The sequence below is a fragment of the Dermochelys coriacea genome, chromosome 22, assembly GCF_009764565.3.
Source record: "Dermochelys coriacea isolate rDerCor1 chromosome 22, rDerCor1.pri.v4, whole genome shotgun sequence".
Lineage (NCBI taxonomy): Eukaryota > Metazoa > Chordata > Testudines > Dermochelyidae > Dermochelys > Dermochelys coriacea.
This window is the reverse complement of record NC_050089.1, coordinates 3,594,791-3,612,506: the sequence shown is the minus strand read 5'-3', so window position 1 is coordinate 3,612,506 and position 17,716 is coordinate 3,594,791. Positions and strand designations below refer to the sequence as shown.

Genomic DNA, 17,716 nt, shown 5'->3' with positions numbered 1-17,716 from the left:
TGGTTGCCTCCATCCCATTGCCGGTGAACAAGTGTCTAGATTATAAGATCACCATCCTCCTGGCAATCACTGGTACTTCTGCTGGCCTTGACACAGAGGCTGAGATCTGAATGGGCCTTGAAAACAGAATTCTCTCAGGTCAAGGGTGGGACCCATTAATGAAAGAATGAAGGGAGAACTGGCCAGCTGCTGAAGTGTGCAGGGCACATGTGGGTGATAAATGGAGGCCTTCAGTCTTGAGGGCTCTAATCCTGGGAACGATGGTGGCAGCAGGATGATCCCAGTGAGCCCCAGGCCTCCTGGGTTCTGTGCCCACCTCTGTGGGTACTTGCACAAGTCACGTTTCCAATATTCTGGCCGAGTTTCCCTGTGTGTAAAATGGGGATGACGCCTGCCTCCCAGCAGGATCCTGAAGTGCTCCGAGTTTATGGGCTATAAAAGTCCTGAGCCATTCACTTTAGAAATGAAAGCAAGCTAGCGAGTCCCCCTGCTGGACCTTTAGCTGATTTTTGGTTCAGTGCATAAGTTATTAACATGAACAATATTGGATCTCACCCCAGGCCATTAAACAGACCACTGAAAATCTCCCTTGGAAAAGTCCCCATCCCACATGGCTTAGATGGAAGCCACTGAAACCCCAGGGCCTGGTGTGCAGAGGTGCAGAACTCCAAGTAAAACTGATGGGGGCAGCAGTTGCTCAACACCTCTGTAAATCAGCCATCCACCTCCGAGGCCTTGGATAGAGCAGGGTGCCGTAGAACAGGAGTGGATGGTCCGTGTGGTGTGGTAGTGGGCAAACATGTAAGCATCAGATCAGCATGTGGACTCTGGGCCGACAGGAATGCATCCTGGCTGCTTGTTGCCTTGGTTCTGTTATTGCAAGAGGGCTCAGCGGCTCTAGAAGAGAAACACATTCTCAGCACATATTGCACAAGTCTGGCTTGCTGTCTTGTGGGTGGTGGGTGTGTTTGTCTATGCACAGTGTGCCTAGGAGTGAATATTGTGTGGTTGTATGTTAGGGTGCGGCACATGTCTTTGTGTGGGCCCCTGCGTATACATGCACAGGTTGTGCGTCTGTGTATGAGAGAGAGGTGTGTATGCTAATTTTTGTGTGTCTGTGTGAGCCGTGATGTGTGCAGTGTGTGCATATCTGTGTGTGTGTGGCTGTGCGTGATGTGTGTATGCATGAGGATAATTGCTGTGCTGTGTCATTTAGCACTGGATGGGTCTAGTTTCTTCTCTGTCTTTCAGCTCTTTATCTTGAGTTGTCTCCAGCTGGGATGATCCCTGAATTATTAGCCTCCGAAGCCAGGGGTCAGCCAATGCCTCTGCCTCAGTGTTTGCCCAGATAACAGACAGGGCCAAAAACCAGCGAGGAGAAAAGAGAAAGGGAGACTGGGAGAAGAGACGGGGGAAAGAGAAAAATGTCAGGCCTGAACTGGACTTTGACTGGCTGGAGGATCCAGTGAGCATCATGCCTCACCTCCCAGGGAGAGTGCAAATGGTGATGAGCTACTGAGTGATCCGTGAGTGCCGCAGATAGATAGATTGGTGATGTAGTCTGAGTACCTGTATGTAAGAGGCCTAACTGTCTGGGGTTCTTTTGCTAATAGCCTTCTTACAGAGGAGAGAGAAATGTAGGAAACACTTGGGGGTGATATGCTAAGAGCTGACCTGTTTTGTTAGGATCTCTGAGGTACATCCTCTGCAGCCAGAATTAGGAGAAGTCCAGCCATAGACAAGCAGCTGCTGATGGGTGCCCAAAGCCAGGGCTGCAGTGTGATCCAGTGGCTAAGCTGGGGACTGCCGAGACCTGGGTTCTCTTTGCCATTCTGCTGTGTGACCTTGGATAAGTTAGTCCCTGCTCTGTTCTGTTTCCTTTCTCTGCCTCGTCTATTTAGACTAAGCAGTTTAGGGTAAGAACTGTCTTGAACAATGTATTTGTACAGCCCCTTCCACAATGGGGCCTGAGCTCCTGCTGCTATACAAATAATCCTGCAATATAAATAACACATGAAGCCCTGAGGAGAGCAGAGTGTACTTGTGAACTAACCCCAATGCTGCAAATGCCCCCTGTGCTGCCTTTCACAACATCCTTGCTGAAATCAGCAGATGCCCCAGTGTTTGCTGGCACTTGCTCCATCCAAAGCATCCTCTTCAGCCCATTGCTGAGCTGATCACCGGAACAGCAAGCTCTGAACCTGGTAAAGGCCTCTTAGTCCTTCTCTCTTGGAGCAAAGAAAGACGCCCCATGAGCCGCACTGGGGGTGGAAAGGCCCTGCACAGATTTGGGAGAGAGACCCTGAGACTCATGCAGCAAATAAGTGGCAGAGTTGGGAACAGAGCCCATAAGCCCCAGCTCCCCAATTTCTGCTGTGTCCCAAAGAGCACATGGCTTCGCTAAGCGCTTTGGGACTCTGGACTTCTGGCATGAAAGGGGTAAATCAATTACTTGGGTCACATACCTGCCAGTTAGCGTTCACCCACTGCAGCAGAAGGCATGGTCAGAGCTGAGTGATTCACGTTCTGTGGCAGTGAAATACACTTATCCATGTGACAGCTGATGGATTGTCGATGTCTCCTTGCAGACCCGCCTCTTGTCAACTTGTCCGTAGAGCCCCAGCCAGTGCTTGAGGACAACACAGTGAAGTTTCACTGCTCTGCCAAGGCCAACCCAGCGGCAACCCAGTACAGGTAAGATTGCCCGCAAGGAGCTGGCCTCTGTTCATTATGGAGTATGTTTAACACTGTCCCCTACTAGAGTCAAGCTCATGTTGGTGTGCTGTACTGGCTAGCCATATGGAGCTGCTTCCCGTAGCTTGCCTGAGTGCAGCCAGTGGTTTTGGAGCTGTTATGTATTGCTGTGTTTATTACCATGGGTGGCTACACACTGGCAGCTGCTTTTGTGGATTGGATAAGCTGGGCTTTTCCCCAGCTGCACTGACCATGCATGTATTAGCTGGGGTATAGAGCTACCACTGCTCCCTCCTGGAATGGAATGGACCTGCTCCTGTATATCCATTCCCTCTCCTGACTGAGCAGGGCTGCTGCAGCTAGAGAGGCTGTCTGGTGCTCCAGCCACAATCTCTCCCATTGATAGTGATGTTGTATGTTAATGGACTCCATCTCTGCGGGTGCATTTTGCTGCACACACCAAACTCCTTGGTCAAAGATTCACTGGCACTTTAGAGGAGATTAGAGCCCTGGCAGCACAGGGCATAACCATATGTTTGGGGACATAACTATCAAAACACACACTGAATGAACAGTTTATTATGGGAGAATTTGGGGCTTGTTTGGTTTTTACATAGTCTTTTCGAAAGATATAACTTCATTAGCATCTCTGGGCTTCTATTGCTCTCTTGGTACCCATGGGCAGAGACTGTTTAATCAGAACAGTATAAGACAAAATGCAGGATCATTGTCGGCTGCATAGTTAGAGCGGTGGTTCTCAACCAAGGATAGTGTCCCCTTAGGGTACACAGAGAGGTCTTCTAGGGGGTACATCAGCTTATCTAGATATTTGCCTAGTTTTACAACAGGCTACATAAAAAGCACTAGCAAAGATCATACAAACTAAAATTTCATACAGAAAATGACTTGTTTATACTGCTGTATGTACTATACACTGAAATGTAAGTACAATATTTATATTCCAATCGATTTATTTTATAATTATATGGTAAAAATGTGAAAGAAAGCAATTTTTCAGTACTAGTGTGCTGTGACACTTTTGTATTTTTATGTCTGATTTTGTAGGCAAGTAGTTTTTAAGTTTGGTGAAACTTGGGGGAACGCAAGGCAAATCAGCCTCCTGAAAGCGATACAGTCATCTGGAAAGGTTGAGAGCCACTGGCATAGAGTAGGGGTGGTCAAACTGGGGGTCAAGAATGGGGCCAGGGGTTCACTCAAGACTGGGGGTGGGCAGGCAATGTTTTTCCTCTCCTGAAAGAATTTTTGAGATTTCAACATTTCTTCGCATTCCAAAAATTCAAAAATCTCAAATATTTTTGCAAACCAACAAACTGGAAAAAAAAATTGCATCGGGTCAATCAAAACCTTTCATTTTGATCAAGTCAGTTTCAACATGTTTCATTTTTATTTTTACTTTTAAAAACCTTTTTAAAATTTAAATGTACTAAAATTTAGAATTGGAAAGTCATTTCAACTCAAACAACCAAAAGATGTCAAAACAAAACATTTTGACAATTGCGGTTGACTGGTCAGTTTGTAATTCTGGTGTTTATAACTCTGAGGTGTTAGTATATAAATGTTACGTATTAGTGGTGTCATTAAGCACTTCATTGATGATCAAAGCATATGAAAAAGGAGAGGGCCAATCATATTATCAAGATCTGCACAATCTGCTCCCATTGGTAACTCATTTTGGCATTGTGACTTAAGCAAGGGTTACGGGTGGAGCCTGGAACAGTACTATCAATTTTTTCCCCCAATCTGGTCCCTGTGTCAAACATTTTGAGATCATCAAAAGGTACTGTAGACCTGCCTATTAATTACCTCATCATCCATTCTCTACATGTGAGAATGGATAATCTAGTTGGGGATTGGTCCTGCTTTGAGCAGGAGTAGGACTAGATGACCTCCTGAGGTCCCTTCCAACCCTGATATTCTATGATTCTATGTGCTTCTCCAAACCAACCCAGAATACCAAGGCTGGACTGGCTCCTCCCTAGGGATGCTGCATTTTGGATCAGTCTACATGCTGGACCTTGTGGTTCGACTCTTATATATCCTCAAGCTGATCAGACATATAAGAACTATAAAGATAAACTTCCAGTTGAGTCAAATTTAATCTCAGAGATTCCCCTGGACATTACATGTGTCATGCATTTGAATCCTTTTTGGTCCCCTAGAAGAGCTGATGCTTATAGACAACAGAGGTCTCTCAGTTGGAGTCTTGACTCCAGTATCTTGCAAGACACATAATGTCCAGCAGGATCTCTCTTCTAGGTTCCTGAGCAAGACGTTGGAACAACCAGAGCATGGCTGCCCACCCAGAAAATCCTTCCCAGGTTTTATATTGAGCCCAGTGCCGGCTGGGACAGGACTTTGGGAGTGTAGTCAGGGTGGTGTGCGTACCCATTAGTGTAGACCTGGTCAATAAAACTCACAGTCCTGGAATCTGAGAACTCCACTATTGGGTTGCATGCGTCTGTTCTAGTTGCCACAAGCCAACATGTGAGGAGAGAGTAGGAAGAGCTGACTAGACAGTGACCAGAACTCACCACACGTGCCTGGAAATCCTGTGATGGCCCCATCCCTGGCACTTGGTGCTCTGTGCTCCGGCAATAGGGACTGTGACGGGATAGACAAGGGCGAGGAAAATGAAGACAGTGCAATCTGATTGCACATGCTTTGAACTGCTTCCCCCAGCGCTGACGCAGGCAGTTTACCCTCAGTGCAAAGCTGTTGTATACACACCCGCTATCCTGAGCTGCTGGCGGATCTAGCTTTGCCACGGAAAATACAGGGCAGTCAGTTCTGAGGGGTGCTCTGATAGGCCACGTGCGGGTTCAGAGGAGGGAAGTTGGGGAGCCTCTGTTTTAACCCCCAAACCCCGCCCCAACAAAGTCTGCAACAACCAAACATCAGGGCTTCCCAAACGAACCAAAGGTAATCAGCCAAGCCTAGCAATGTCTCTCAACACTGGGAAAGACTTTGGAGCTCTTGCTCTTGAGATAACACTAGGCTAACAGTGGAAGAGGACCAGAAACACCTAGTGTCCCCTCTGGCAGATGCAGGGAATGACAGTGGTATAGAATAGCTAGGACTCAGCTGTAGTGAATCCAAAGGATTTCTTTATTGAGGCTGCTGGACACAGCCTCAAGTCATGGAAGGGGCTACTGAGTATGGCCCAGTGGCACCACCAGACTCTGGAAGGAAAGATACATAGTGACACATCTCTGCCACAAAGAGTTAACAGACTCAGTAGACAAAGGGTGAGAATGGAAGCACAGGCACACAGAGAGGAAGCGACAAAGTCACACAGCAGGACCAGGAACAAAATCCAGGTCTCCTGACCACCACGCCAGTGCTCTACCTATAGATTAGTGGGTCTCAACCTGTGCTCTATGGACATAATCTGGGGATTATGCCTAAGGGGTCCATGAATGATTTAGATTGAAAACTGACTGTACAGAATTCAACTATATATACAGACAATAGATTTCCAAAGGGGTCCGCAAATGAAAAAAGGTTGAGAACCACTGCACCAGACAACATCACTTCTCTTGTTGGCCCTCCTTCAGCATTGCAGTGGCTTTCATATTCACAGCTGTAATCAGCTGCTCATCACTCCTCACTTGGTGTTACGCACACACACGCACAATCATTTATACTTTTACAACAAAACCAGTTCATATTAACTGAGCAGCACCTCCGGGGACAGGTTATCATGACCTACGTCCTGTTAGGTTTCAGAGTAGCAGTCGTTTAGTCTGTATCCACAAAAAGAAAAGGAGGACTTGTGGCACCTTAGAGACTAAGAAATTTATTTGAGCATAAGCTTTCGTGAACTACAGCTCACTTCATCGGATGCATTCGGTGGGGAAAAAAACAAAAAAAAACCAAAACAAAAATGCATCCGATGAAGTGAGCTGTAGCTCACGAAAGCTTATGCTCAAATAAATTTCTTAGTCTCTAAGGTGCCACGAGTATGCCTTTTCTTTTTACCTCCTCTTAGACTTTTACAGCTTAATTAGCATAATCGAGTGTGCTGGTAGCAGCTATTCCTGCTGGCTGGAAATCTTGCCATCAGCGCAATAAAGCAATAATTGCATTCCTAGTTACAAAGAAGAATTATTAATTTAAGAAGTCAATTAATGTCAAAGATACAAATAGCTCAGTTTTCATATGTATGGGGAAAAAAAAAAGATGAAGAAGCACATGCCAAGCTGGGAAAATAGCTTTGGTGAACTTTCCCAGGAGACATTACACCATGATGGATTCACTCGCACAGTCAAAGGGAGAACAACCCACCTTGGCTGAGTGACAAGACATTGGCCGCAGCCTCACACAACCCCAGAGCTCAAGACTGCTTGAACTAGCCTTTTCCTCAGCTTCAGCTTAGTGCATCTAAGGAGGGGTTGCTGAAATGGCTTTATGACACCTTTGCATCTCAGTGGCCCTGGGGCACTCAGTGCTGGGCTAGATTCCACTCACCACTGGTGCATGCTAGAGCAGAATGAGGGCTGCTCTAATTTGCATTGTCTCCCAATGGCCCAGCCTGTGGTATCACCATGGTGCAAGGGATGCTCAGCCATGCCCCCTTTCCTCTGGCCAGGCCCACTGCACTGGCCACAGCATGGGGTGTGTGGCATAGGAGCTTCATTCCATGAAGGACTCTCCCAGGGCAGGGGCTCAAACAGGTTTTGGGACAGCTTTACTCCCTTGTAACAGCACAGAGAGCTGTCCCTCTGTTCTTTAATCACCATGTTGGGTCTAAACATCACACTCCTCTGCCCCATTCCTGCCTCCTTCCAGTCATCCTCCTTGCAGCTGTAGCACTGGTTTCCTAGCTCCACTGCTTTCCCTTCCCCCCCACCTCAGCGCCATTCATCTTCTCACCCTCCCTAGTTGCCTTGGTGTCAGCGTCTGCAGCTCTATAAAGCTCTCTTTCTCTCACTCACTCCAAAGCATTTTATGATCCATTGTGTGATGGACTTTCTATACAAATTAATTGGTCATTTGATGGGTTGTATTTTTTGCATAGAAAATTGTTTTGTTGTTGGTTTGTTTTTCAAAGAAAAGGAGCCTGAAAAATGTGAGCACTTCATTTGTTTGGGTTTCTTAAGCTCCCTTAATGGATTAACAACACTCGAAGCTTTTTTCTCACCACAATTACAAGCTAAGGCGATTTTGCCACCATTCTAGGGTTTTCTTTCATCTAACAGCTATAATTGATTTAGGGCGTTTCGGTTTCATGCCAAAGAATCCCAAAGCACTTGACAAACTATGCAAAAGAGTCAGTTCTCTCACCGCTGAAATGCAGCTGTCTCGGTAGTGGAACACAGCAGCTGTCAGGACAGGATACAGCTGTTTAGGAGAGGATATGATGAAGAAGAAGAAGAAAAAGAACCCCAATAATATATCCATTTGAAACTGTACGGAGAAGTGGACAGGCAAGAAGTACGTTCCAAAACTGGAATATGACCGGGACCTTGGAGTTGATGGCATTATGGGGATCGTTAATGATGGTAAGCAGTCAGGACTTTGACTTTATATCTCATCCAAACCTCAGTAGCCAAGATTTTCAAAGCGCTTGCGTATTTTGGGTGTCCAACCTGAGACTCCTTAAAGGGGCCTAAATTTTCAGAAAGTGCCTAGCACTGGGTCACTTTAAGGTGCCTCGGGTTGTACAACCAAAATCCCTAGTCACGTGGCACTTCCCACACCGCGGCCCCAACACCATGGTAACATCTGGCCTTGGCTCCAGTTCACAGCAGTGGTGAAAACATTCCTTTGCACAGTTCTAGATGTCAACTGCAGGCATTCAAATGGGGACGAGTCACATGACCATCAGCCAAGTGCAGGGATAAAAGATGTGGTGGCTCTCCAGGGCTCTGAATAAGAGGAGAGAGAGAGTCACATTTTCTTATTACAAAAATCAGCAGACTTTATCCGAGCAGTTCATGCACTCAGAGCTGTGAGCCTGGAAAGTACAAACAAACCAACTTTCTGAACCTTGCCTCTGCTTTTGAAGGGAAACCATATTAAGAAGTGGAACATGTGTAAAGTCTTAGATGCAGACCGAGCCCACGGAGGCATCAGAAAACAGATGAATATGAAATCAGAGCTTGGGTGAAATCCCAAAGTCCCCAGGGCCATGTGGTCTGTGTAATTCAATCCCCCTGAGAAAGAATAGACCTGGCCTGCAGAGGAGGTGCAAGACTCCTTCGGTGTCATGCGAGACCAGAGACAACGAGCATCCTGATCTTTGAAATAAATAAATTAATAAAATCAAACTAGGATCAGAAGGAAGAAGAGCTATTTTTTTCTCCAGGGGACTGAGCTGCTCTGATTTATGTTGTGGGGCTTCTCTCATCCTCTGATAGAAATATCAGGTCTTGGTCTCTGGCCAACATTTCTTTTTTTATACCTTCCAATATATTTGTTGGTAAACAACTTTGAACACAGAGGGAAATGTCTAAACAATACAAATGCCTTTTTCTGGGCAGGGATCCACTGCAGACTCGTTTCAGAGTAGCAGCCGTGTTAGTCTGTATTCGCAAAAAGAAAAGGAGTACCCGTGGCACCTTAGAGACTAACAAATTTATTAGAGCATAAGCTTTCGTGAGCTACAGCTCACTTCATCGGATGCATTTGGTGGAAAAAGCAGAGGAGAGATTTATATACACACACACACACACAGAGAACATGAAACTCGGACTGTCATCTTTGCCATGAATAACCTGTGCAAGCTGTCACCTCTCTTGGCTCTGCACTGGGACTCTGTATTGCAAAGCCAGTGTCTGCATTCTCTAAGCATGACGAGGTCACAAAAACGCATTTGCACCTGAGTGCATGCCATGCCGCGTCACGTGCACAAGCCTTGCAATGCGCTGTGCATGTGACATGGAGCCTCACCCTGCACACATACCTGCACTAACAAGCATCGGCACGCTTTTGTGAGCAAGCCCCTGCCACATGCCTACTCATGTACCCCTTTACTTGCACACACATGCGCGCACACACACACACCCTTGTACAGAAAAGGACACACATGCATCCTCATATATGCTCCTTTTGTTGCATACACACACATCCTTCCAATCACAGGCATTCTACAGTACTTTCTGCATTGGAGTTGCCAATTTTGGTTGGACGTGTTCCTGGAAGTTTCAACACATGACATAATCTTTAATTAAAGACTAACCTTTAATTCTGGGAGACTCCAGGACAATCCTGGAGGATTGGCAACCCTATTCTGCATACACGCATTGGCTGTTGTATGCACCCTCATGGGGATACATGGGCACATACACATGTAACATGTTTGTAAAGAAGGTGTTGTTTCTCTCTCCAGAATCTAGTCCTAATAGAAGATAACAGCCTACTAATGCTGCCTGTTGACAGAGTTGCTGCTTTAGCTCAAGTTATGGAGGTCTGTGTCACAGTGTTGAGAGGTGTAGGTTTGGATCCACATGGAGGATTAACACACATCTACATCCCGTGGGTTACAGAAAGTGCTCTGAAATCTGCTCAGACACATGCATTGGCAGGGCAAAGCTCAGCTTCAAGTGCGGACAAGCTGGAGTGAGTGTCCTTTAGTGATGAGGATGATGGGAAACGGGGCATTGCCAAGTTCTGTCATTTTCTCCCCATGTGGACTGGTGTGAGATAGACTCTTCCCACTGGGCCACAGGGAGGCTGTTGTATGCCCACTACTGCATTTTCAGCCCTGCTATCCCAGCTGGCATGCTTGCCTTCTTCGTTAAGTGCTTTGAGGTCCTCAGATGGAAGGCATCCATGAAGTGGGTATATTGTAAATAATAAGCCAGTAAACTTGCCCCCTGCCTTGTACAAGGCAGCAGCACTATTCAGTTATTCTGAAGGCTGGTGAGTAGAGCTGTGCAGGACCTGGAGTTTCCATTTCATCGGAAACTTCATGATTGCAAAAAAATTATGTTCCAAAATGAAACATTCTGATGTTTCCCATGAAACAAAATTCGAGGGGAAAAAGCCATTTCAGGTTGATGGAAATATTTTGTTTGGATAAAAAGAGAACTTTTTTCCTATTTCAATTTTTAAATCTTTTACATTATTTTCTGCGATATGCAATTTTTAAAAATGGAAAGGAAAAGTTGTTTCAGATTGGGCAATCAAAACATGCTATCCTGAAGAGGTCATCAGAGCGTTACGTTCTGATTTCTTATTCAACTAAAACGTTATCTCAATCAACATTGCCACAAAATGTTTCGATTCTGACAAAAACCTCCTTTTCCGAAGGAAAAACTTTCCATCAGAAACTTTCCAACTGGCTTTCCCGGTGAGTGCGTTTTCTCTACTGGGGTGGTGGGGTGAGAGTGGGGCTGGTTCTCTCCAAAGATGCTACTACTCCACTTGTTTTCCCACTTGGGGATCCCAATCAGCTGACGGTCCTACCTGAGCTCAAATCCCAAGGATCCACCCACTTCAGAGAAAGTCGTTCGCCGAAGGCCGCCTCCGTGCTGATGCTGCTCTCCCCAGTCTCAGTTTATACCAGGTCAGGCACGGAGCTGGAAGATGGGCTGAAAGCAATGATGGCTTTAGTGACTATTGCAATTCCTGTGATTGGGGTGGAGGCTGAGGGGTCATTTTGGTTTGGTCTGGAGGGAGGGGCCAAAGCATCCCTGACAGTGGCCTGGTTTTCTCCACTTTATACCCTCCTGGGTATCGCGGCAGTTCCTGGAGGGCAGCATAGCGCGTGACAGAAAGACGGCTCAGTGGTTGGGATGCTACCCTGAGACTTGGCTTCAGTTCCCTGGCCTGCTACTGATTCCCTGTATGACCTTGAGCCAGACACTTAGGCCCAGATCCTCCCAGTGATTTCAATGGGCGTTAGGTGCCTAAATACCTCCGAGGCTTGGGGTCTTAGCCTGTATTTGCCTAAGTTCCCCAAGTCAGCGTCCTGGGCTGACAGCACTGCCTGACTGCACACCAGGTGTGTGAGGATGAATATGTTTAAAGGTTGTAGGTGCTCGGGCACTACGGTAACAGGGAGCAGGTAAGTACTGATGCTGGATACGTTCGACTTGAGATCAGGGCCATGTTGTGCTAGGTGCAGCACAATTTACGTAGCACAAGGCAGTCTCTAGCCTGGAGATCTTGTACGCTAATGGGACCAGAAGCCTTATTGGCCACATTTACAGAGGGATTGACAACGTGACTTGGCCAAGGTCTCCCGAGAAGTTTGTAGCAGAGCTGGGCCTTGAACCAAGGCCCAGCGCCTTAACCTGGAGCTTTGGTACCTCTGGAGGTGAGGTCTGGACCCTAGGTCGGGGCTGCATAGGGAAGCTGTTCTGTGCACAAGTAAAGGCTGTCACTCTCCTGACACTGCTAGCCTGCCGGAAAGATTAAAGAGGAACTATACTGCGTGGGTGGGATTGCTGGGCTCGTTCCTGAACATTACCTGGGGCCTGCCGAGGGCCAGAGCTCCTGCGGCCGGCAGCCCCCAGAGCACGTCCTGTGCTTGTACTCCAACACAGTGATGTAGTGCAGCGTTATGAGCCCAGAAAACGAGGCCAAATTGAACCAATCTGGGCCTTTCAACCCATTTAGTTTGAGCAAAGCAAACGGGCCCGAGTGTTTAATAGCTTCATGCATCTTACTTGGTGTCATCTTGCACCGATGAGGAGGGACTCTCTGGAAGGTGCTAACTCTGCCCTGGCTTGCAGAATGGCCATTATGGAAAGCCCTGCTCGGCTAACAGAGACAAATGCCCTCTGCAAAGGGGAAGGAGCTGACAAGCAGGAAAGGTTGGCTCTCTGTTCCTAAAGCTGGAGAAGTGGAACAAAAGCTCTTCACCCCGCACCCCAACCTTGCAGTCCAGGGAGAGAAGCCAGGTTCCCGAAGAAATGAGATCAACTCTTAACTCAAGGGGTCAGATTCTGCAAAGCTTGGCTGGGTGCAGTAGGCAGGGTGAGGCTGCTGCACGTCAGCACCAGTGGGAGTGGAAGCCACAGGTGTTAAGCCACCAGCCCCATTGGCCTCTTCTCCTTTACTCACATGAGAGCAGGATGACAGAGAATGGGGAATGGAAGTGGCCTAGGTTACCTGGTCTCTGGATAACCTGCTGGTCAGCATGTGTTGTGTATCCCCCTCTGGGCCAGATGCAGGGAGAACAGGAAGCCAATGCCTGGTACTGAAGGTGTCCAGCTTGCTCTTTACTGCTAGAGGTCCCCAGGTCCATCCCTGGTGTTAGCCGTCATGCACAGGGCATGTCTACACTGCAGCTGGGAGTGGGGTTCCTGGAGAGAGCAGATAAAATAGCAGTGGAGCTGGGAGTCTCAGAGATGGCAGCTTGGGCTAGCCCCCCCCAGGACAAATCTGCCCAGACCCCCGGGGATATAGCTGGGTGGCCACCAGAGCCATACCGCTATTTTCAGTGTGCCAGCTTGAGCAGCGCTAGCACTGTGTGTCTGCTTGGGCTGGGCTGCACGCTCCCAGCTGCCATGTGGATGTACCCGACCATTGCATTTGGAAGGTGTGATTGCTGCACATGTAGACACCCCCGAGTTAGTGTTGATCTAGCTAAGTCAAAGCTAGCTGGAGTCACAAAGCTGCTCGGGCAGGTAGCCAGGGGTCTGGGTGGGCTGCACTCAGGAGGCTAGTTGAAATCAAAGCTGGCTGCAATCCCCCTTCCAGAGAGGTGGGTCTGGCTTGTTCCCCGGGGCTAGGCTCACACAGGGGCCATGGGCACTATGGCTAGTCAGATCTCTGCAGGCTGCCCTTTTGCTCCCCTCAACGAGTCTTGTGCTCTTGGAGCAGCGTTCGAATCCCAGCTCCTTGTCCGTGGGAGTTGGACAGTGCCTGTGGGTGCTGCTTCAGATGCTTTGTTCTGAATAGTTCTTCTATTGTAATTAATTCTCATTGAGGTGGGGGGAGGGGGTTCTAATTGAGTCTCGTGGTCCCAAGAAATTGTGACATACCTCTCAACTCCCCCGCACATACACATTGCCCCCCATTTCACTGTCTTCCCCACCCCTCTGGTGACCCTTCAATGTCCTGCATTGCTAGTGGAGCACCCTTCTTTCAGACTGAGGACGAGACAGGACTCTTTTGGGTGCCAGTGAATACCATGCTGGTGCCAGCCAATGCAAAACCTCTCGTCTGGCTTTAGCCATTTAGGGTAGACTCCAGCTCCCATTGAAATCCATAGGAGTCTTTCCACTGACCTCAGAGGAAGTTGAATCAGGCCCTTATTCCCATATGGGTTGCGTTGCTTTGGTGGCGTAGGGTCTCGTCATCCCCTTCCCTTTGTCTCTAGTGTTGGCTCCCTTATAAGCTGATGTGTTTGAGGATAAAGTCCCAGGAGGAAGCAGTGTGGAAGGGTGGATTTTGAGAGATCAGCTTCTGGGCTTGGGATCGAATATTGAGAAGCCGTGGGAGGAGCGGCGTGGAGAAGCAATGGGAAATGGCTACTCCAGCGAGTCCAGGCAGGAAGCATATGAGTGCATAAATTAGAAAACCAATCATCCTCCAATACACTCCCCCACGTGCTCCATTCCCTCAACGGACAATTCTGGGATTGGGGGCTGGAGGAGGATTTGGAATTAGCTAGTTTATTTTGCTCCAAGCAAACGAGAGAGAGAGAGAGAGTAATTAGCTGCGGTCATAGTTCCACCACCTGTGATAGTGGGTAAAATTAATGGGAAACAACAGAAGTCAGAGCTACGTGAACTGACTCTCAACTGAGCCTCCTCTTTGCTCTCTTCAGATCTTTCTGTTTACCAGTCTTCTCTTGGCTTTTGATGTCAGTTGTGTGTCTGTGGGGTGTTTTTTGCTGTTATTATTTATCACTCACAGTGAGAAGGAGAAGCTTTAAAGTGGCAGAATAAAATGAGCAGGTTTAATATTGCAAGAGGCAAAGCCTTTTGGCTTGTTAGGATTTTTATTATTTTTGTGAAGGGATGGGGAGTTGGTACTGACAGGGCAATAATAAATGTCTCGCTCTCTCACACTGATATAATGCTTCCCATCCCCAAGGCTACCCGAGACCTTTAAAAACAACATTCGCTCATTATACATTGGGGACCAGCAGCACCCACTGCTCCCATCAGTCGGAGTTCTGAGTGAATGGTATCTCTGAAAATAAGGCACTGAATGGAGAGAGATTTCACCTATTGCTGAAAGGCAGCTGTCTCTGCAGTGGAGTACAGCAGTTGCCCAACAGCACATCGCAACGCTAGGTAACAGTTTAGGACAGGAAGTGAGAAGCAGTTCCAGTGGAAACCGCAGCAGGGGTTTAGGTCAGCGGAATGACATAACCAAAACTGGAAGCACCCAGAAAGTGTGATGGGTTCTTTAATGGCCACATGGGGATAGGACATGATCCCAGTAATAGTACGAAAATTCTCCCTCTTCCACCTGCAGCAACCTATGAGGTATTGGTTCATTATTGACTCACAGGGATGGATGTTCCCAGTGACAGCCACTCCCCACAGCACCTAGAGACTTTGATGGTCTCCTCCAGCCTGGCTTAGTTTGTCCTATCAAAGCCCAAGCCATGTGGCTACAGGCCATGCATGACTACTAGGGCCTCGAGCTCCTGCAGAATGCAACTCCACAGGACGTCGGTGGGGTGAGGTCAGAGGGGATCCTCACGGGGTTGGAATCCAGCTTCCCAAGCTGGCAAAGAAGGGACTTCCCTTTTGCATAGTCGCATCAGGGGAGACACTAGGGCTGCTCCCGCAAAATGCAGCAGCTGGGGTTCATCTCCGGCAAGAAAACCTCACTGATGGGTCTCACCAGACCCCAGATGGCACCTGACTGGTTGACCAGACTAAATGCTAGAGCTGTAGAGGAGTGAACCAAAGGCTCATAGCCCTCCTGTGATAGCTCCCCTCAGCCCTCACTTTCATCCACAAAATGCCCAACACACTGTATGTCCATGATTCATTGCACTTCACAGCTGGCAGCAGGAGGGGATGGGGGCAAGGGGCTCCATTTGTTTGTTTGCTTAGGGAGCTACATTCTGCACAGGGCCTTCTTCCAAGACACTGTCTAGAAAACACTGTTTTATCTCTGAACCAACAGAATGGTTGGCTCATTGAATATTAATAAAAACTCAACTGCTTCTTAAGAGGTTTCCTTTAAAGTCAGTGGGGCTTGAATATGCCTCTGACAGGAGATGATTTCCCTGCCCCCCTCCTCTTCCAATTTGCTTAGAGGAAAAAAAACCCACAATTGGCGGCTGTTAGCAAAAGGAACAGGCGTGGTTCCACCTTTTTCCTATGCACATCACCCAGGCTAGGATGCAGGACTGGCCGTCATTCCCCAGCTGCCTCTGAAGGAACATGTCTGGGACAAACAACCCAAAAGCAAAGGGCTGGCACATTCGACATCTCTGTCTCGGGGAAGTTCTCACTACGGTGGGTTGGGATGGGAGCCTCTAGAGAACCTGCTAGGGAGAAGCACCACAAGGCTAGTGGTCAGGATACGTATGGAGGTTTATGAGTCTATCAGAGTCTCTAAGTCACTGTTCCTTCATCTGAAGCCAGAGATCCTGGATTCAATCCTTGTAGACTGCCCAGCTCGGGGCATTGCTAAACCACTGGAGAATTATTGATTTAATGCTTCCCTTGCACTGTTGTTTATTTTAAAAAGTTGCTTGGATCTGGACTATGGTTCCTTATCAGAATTTCTTCTCCTTTCCTGTATCCATTAGTCCATTTGTCTTGGTGTCGTACAGTTGTTCATGTGAGATGGGCTGGACACATTAGAACCCAAATTTTCAAAAAAATTGACTCTAATTTTGGGTACCTCCATTCCTGGGTGAGTTTTGCCTGATTTTCACCATTGCTAAGACCAAGCAATCTCAGATGAAGTCAGTGGCAGCTCTGGGCACTCTGGAAATCTGGCCTTTGGATCCAAGTTTTCAAAAGTGGACTCTGATTTGGGGTATCTCAAATTTTAGATGCCCATGTCAAGATGCCCGGAGCCTGATTTTCAGAAGTGCAGAATATTCAGCTCTCCCATTGACTTCAGTGGAAATGCAGGTGCTCAGCACCTCTGAAAGCCAGATCCAAGGGATGTCAAGTCAGGCACCCAATATTAGAGGCCAACTTTGGAACTGTGTCTATTTTCTTATTGTCGGATTGCTTATGAGTTCTGGACTGGGTGTACTGCTTTGTTATGGTACTAGAGAGACAAGGTGGGGGAAGCAATATCTTTTATTGAACCAACTTCTGTTGGTGAGAGAGACCACTTTTGAGCTTACACAGAGCTCTTCTTCAGGTTATGGTTATTGTAGTTATTGCAGTGTCATTCATGAGCACTGAATCTTTATTGTCGAATCATAGCTAATTCCTGAACTGTGGCGTTGGGGTGGGTGGGAACTAGATTGGGAGAAAAATCGCACAAAGAATTTAGGAGCTTTGCACAAAAATATAAAGTAAAAACAAACATTGGTTGGGTTTTGACACAAGTGATTGCACTGTGTACCATATAAAACATGCTCCTGCTGCTGGGTTCTGCTTCTACATTTTGTTTTTGCGGCTCCACAGAAAAGCTCAAACTCCAAAGCTTTGCCTTTTTTCCGCTCTGAAACTTTTTGCAGAGTTCTTTTTGGAGTCTGGTGGGAAAGAACACCTCAGCCAAAGGGGTTGACTCTTCTGTATGTTGCTTACCCTTTCCCCCTCCCCTTCCCTCTCAAGCAATTCACAAAATAAAAGCAAACATTTGTGTTGCTCCAGATCCCCTAATTGCTGGGACCATTACTTAATGGGCACCATTTTTTTTTGTTTTCCCCAGCAAACTGAGCTAATTAAGAGGGACCTGCTATATTAGGCTCTTATTAAATAATCATCACATCTATATTAATGTTTAAAAGGGACTGTCCAGGGTTTGGAACATGGAGCAAAGCAGACTGAGACAACAGCACTGGGGAGGTGTGAACTACACATGCACCCCCATTTGCATTAGTAGTATGTTAACTTCAAAGCCGGTTGTATCTGTTTATCTGCTAACGCGTTTGAGCATGGAGCCGAAATGCAAC

General features: G+C 47.3%; 1 protein-coding gene across 2 annotated transcripts in view; it reads left to right on the top strand.

The window, feature by feature from the left end:
- Nucleotides 1–17,716, top strand: part of KIRREL3 (kirre like nephrin family adhesion molecule 3) — a 760,787-nt gene that overhangs the window by 596,326 nt on the left and 146,745 nt on the right. For both annotated transcript variants that reach the window (XM_038380572.2, XM_038380570.2), the window contains exon 7: nucleotides 2,589–2,694. In XM_038380572.2, the coding sequence (XP_038236500.1) occupies nucleotides 2,589–2,694 (106 nt within the window). The remainder of the gene's footprint in view (nucleotides 1–2,588; nucleotides 2,695–17,716) is intronic.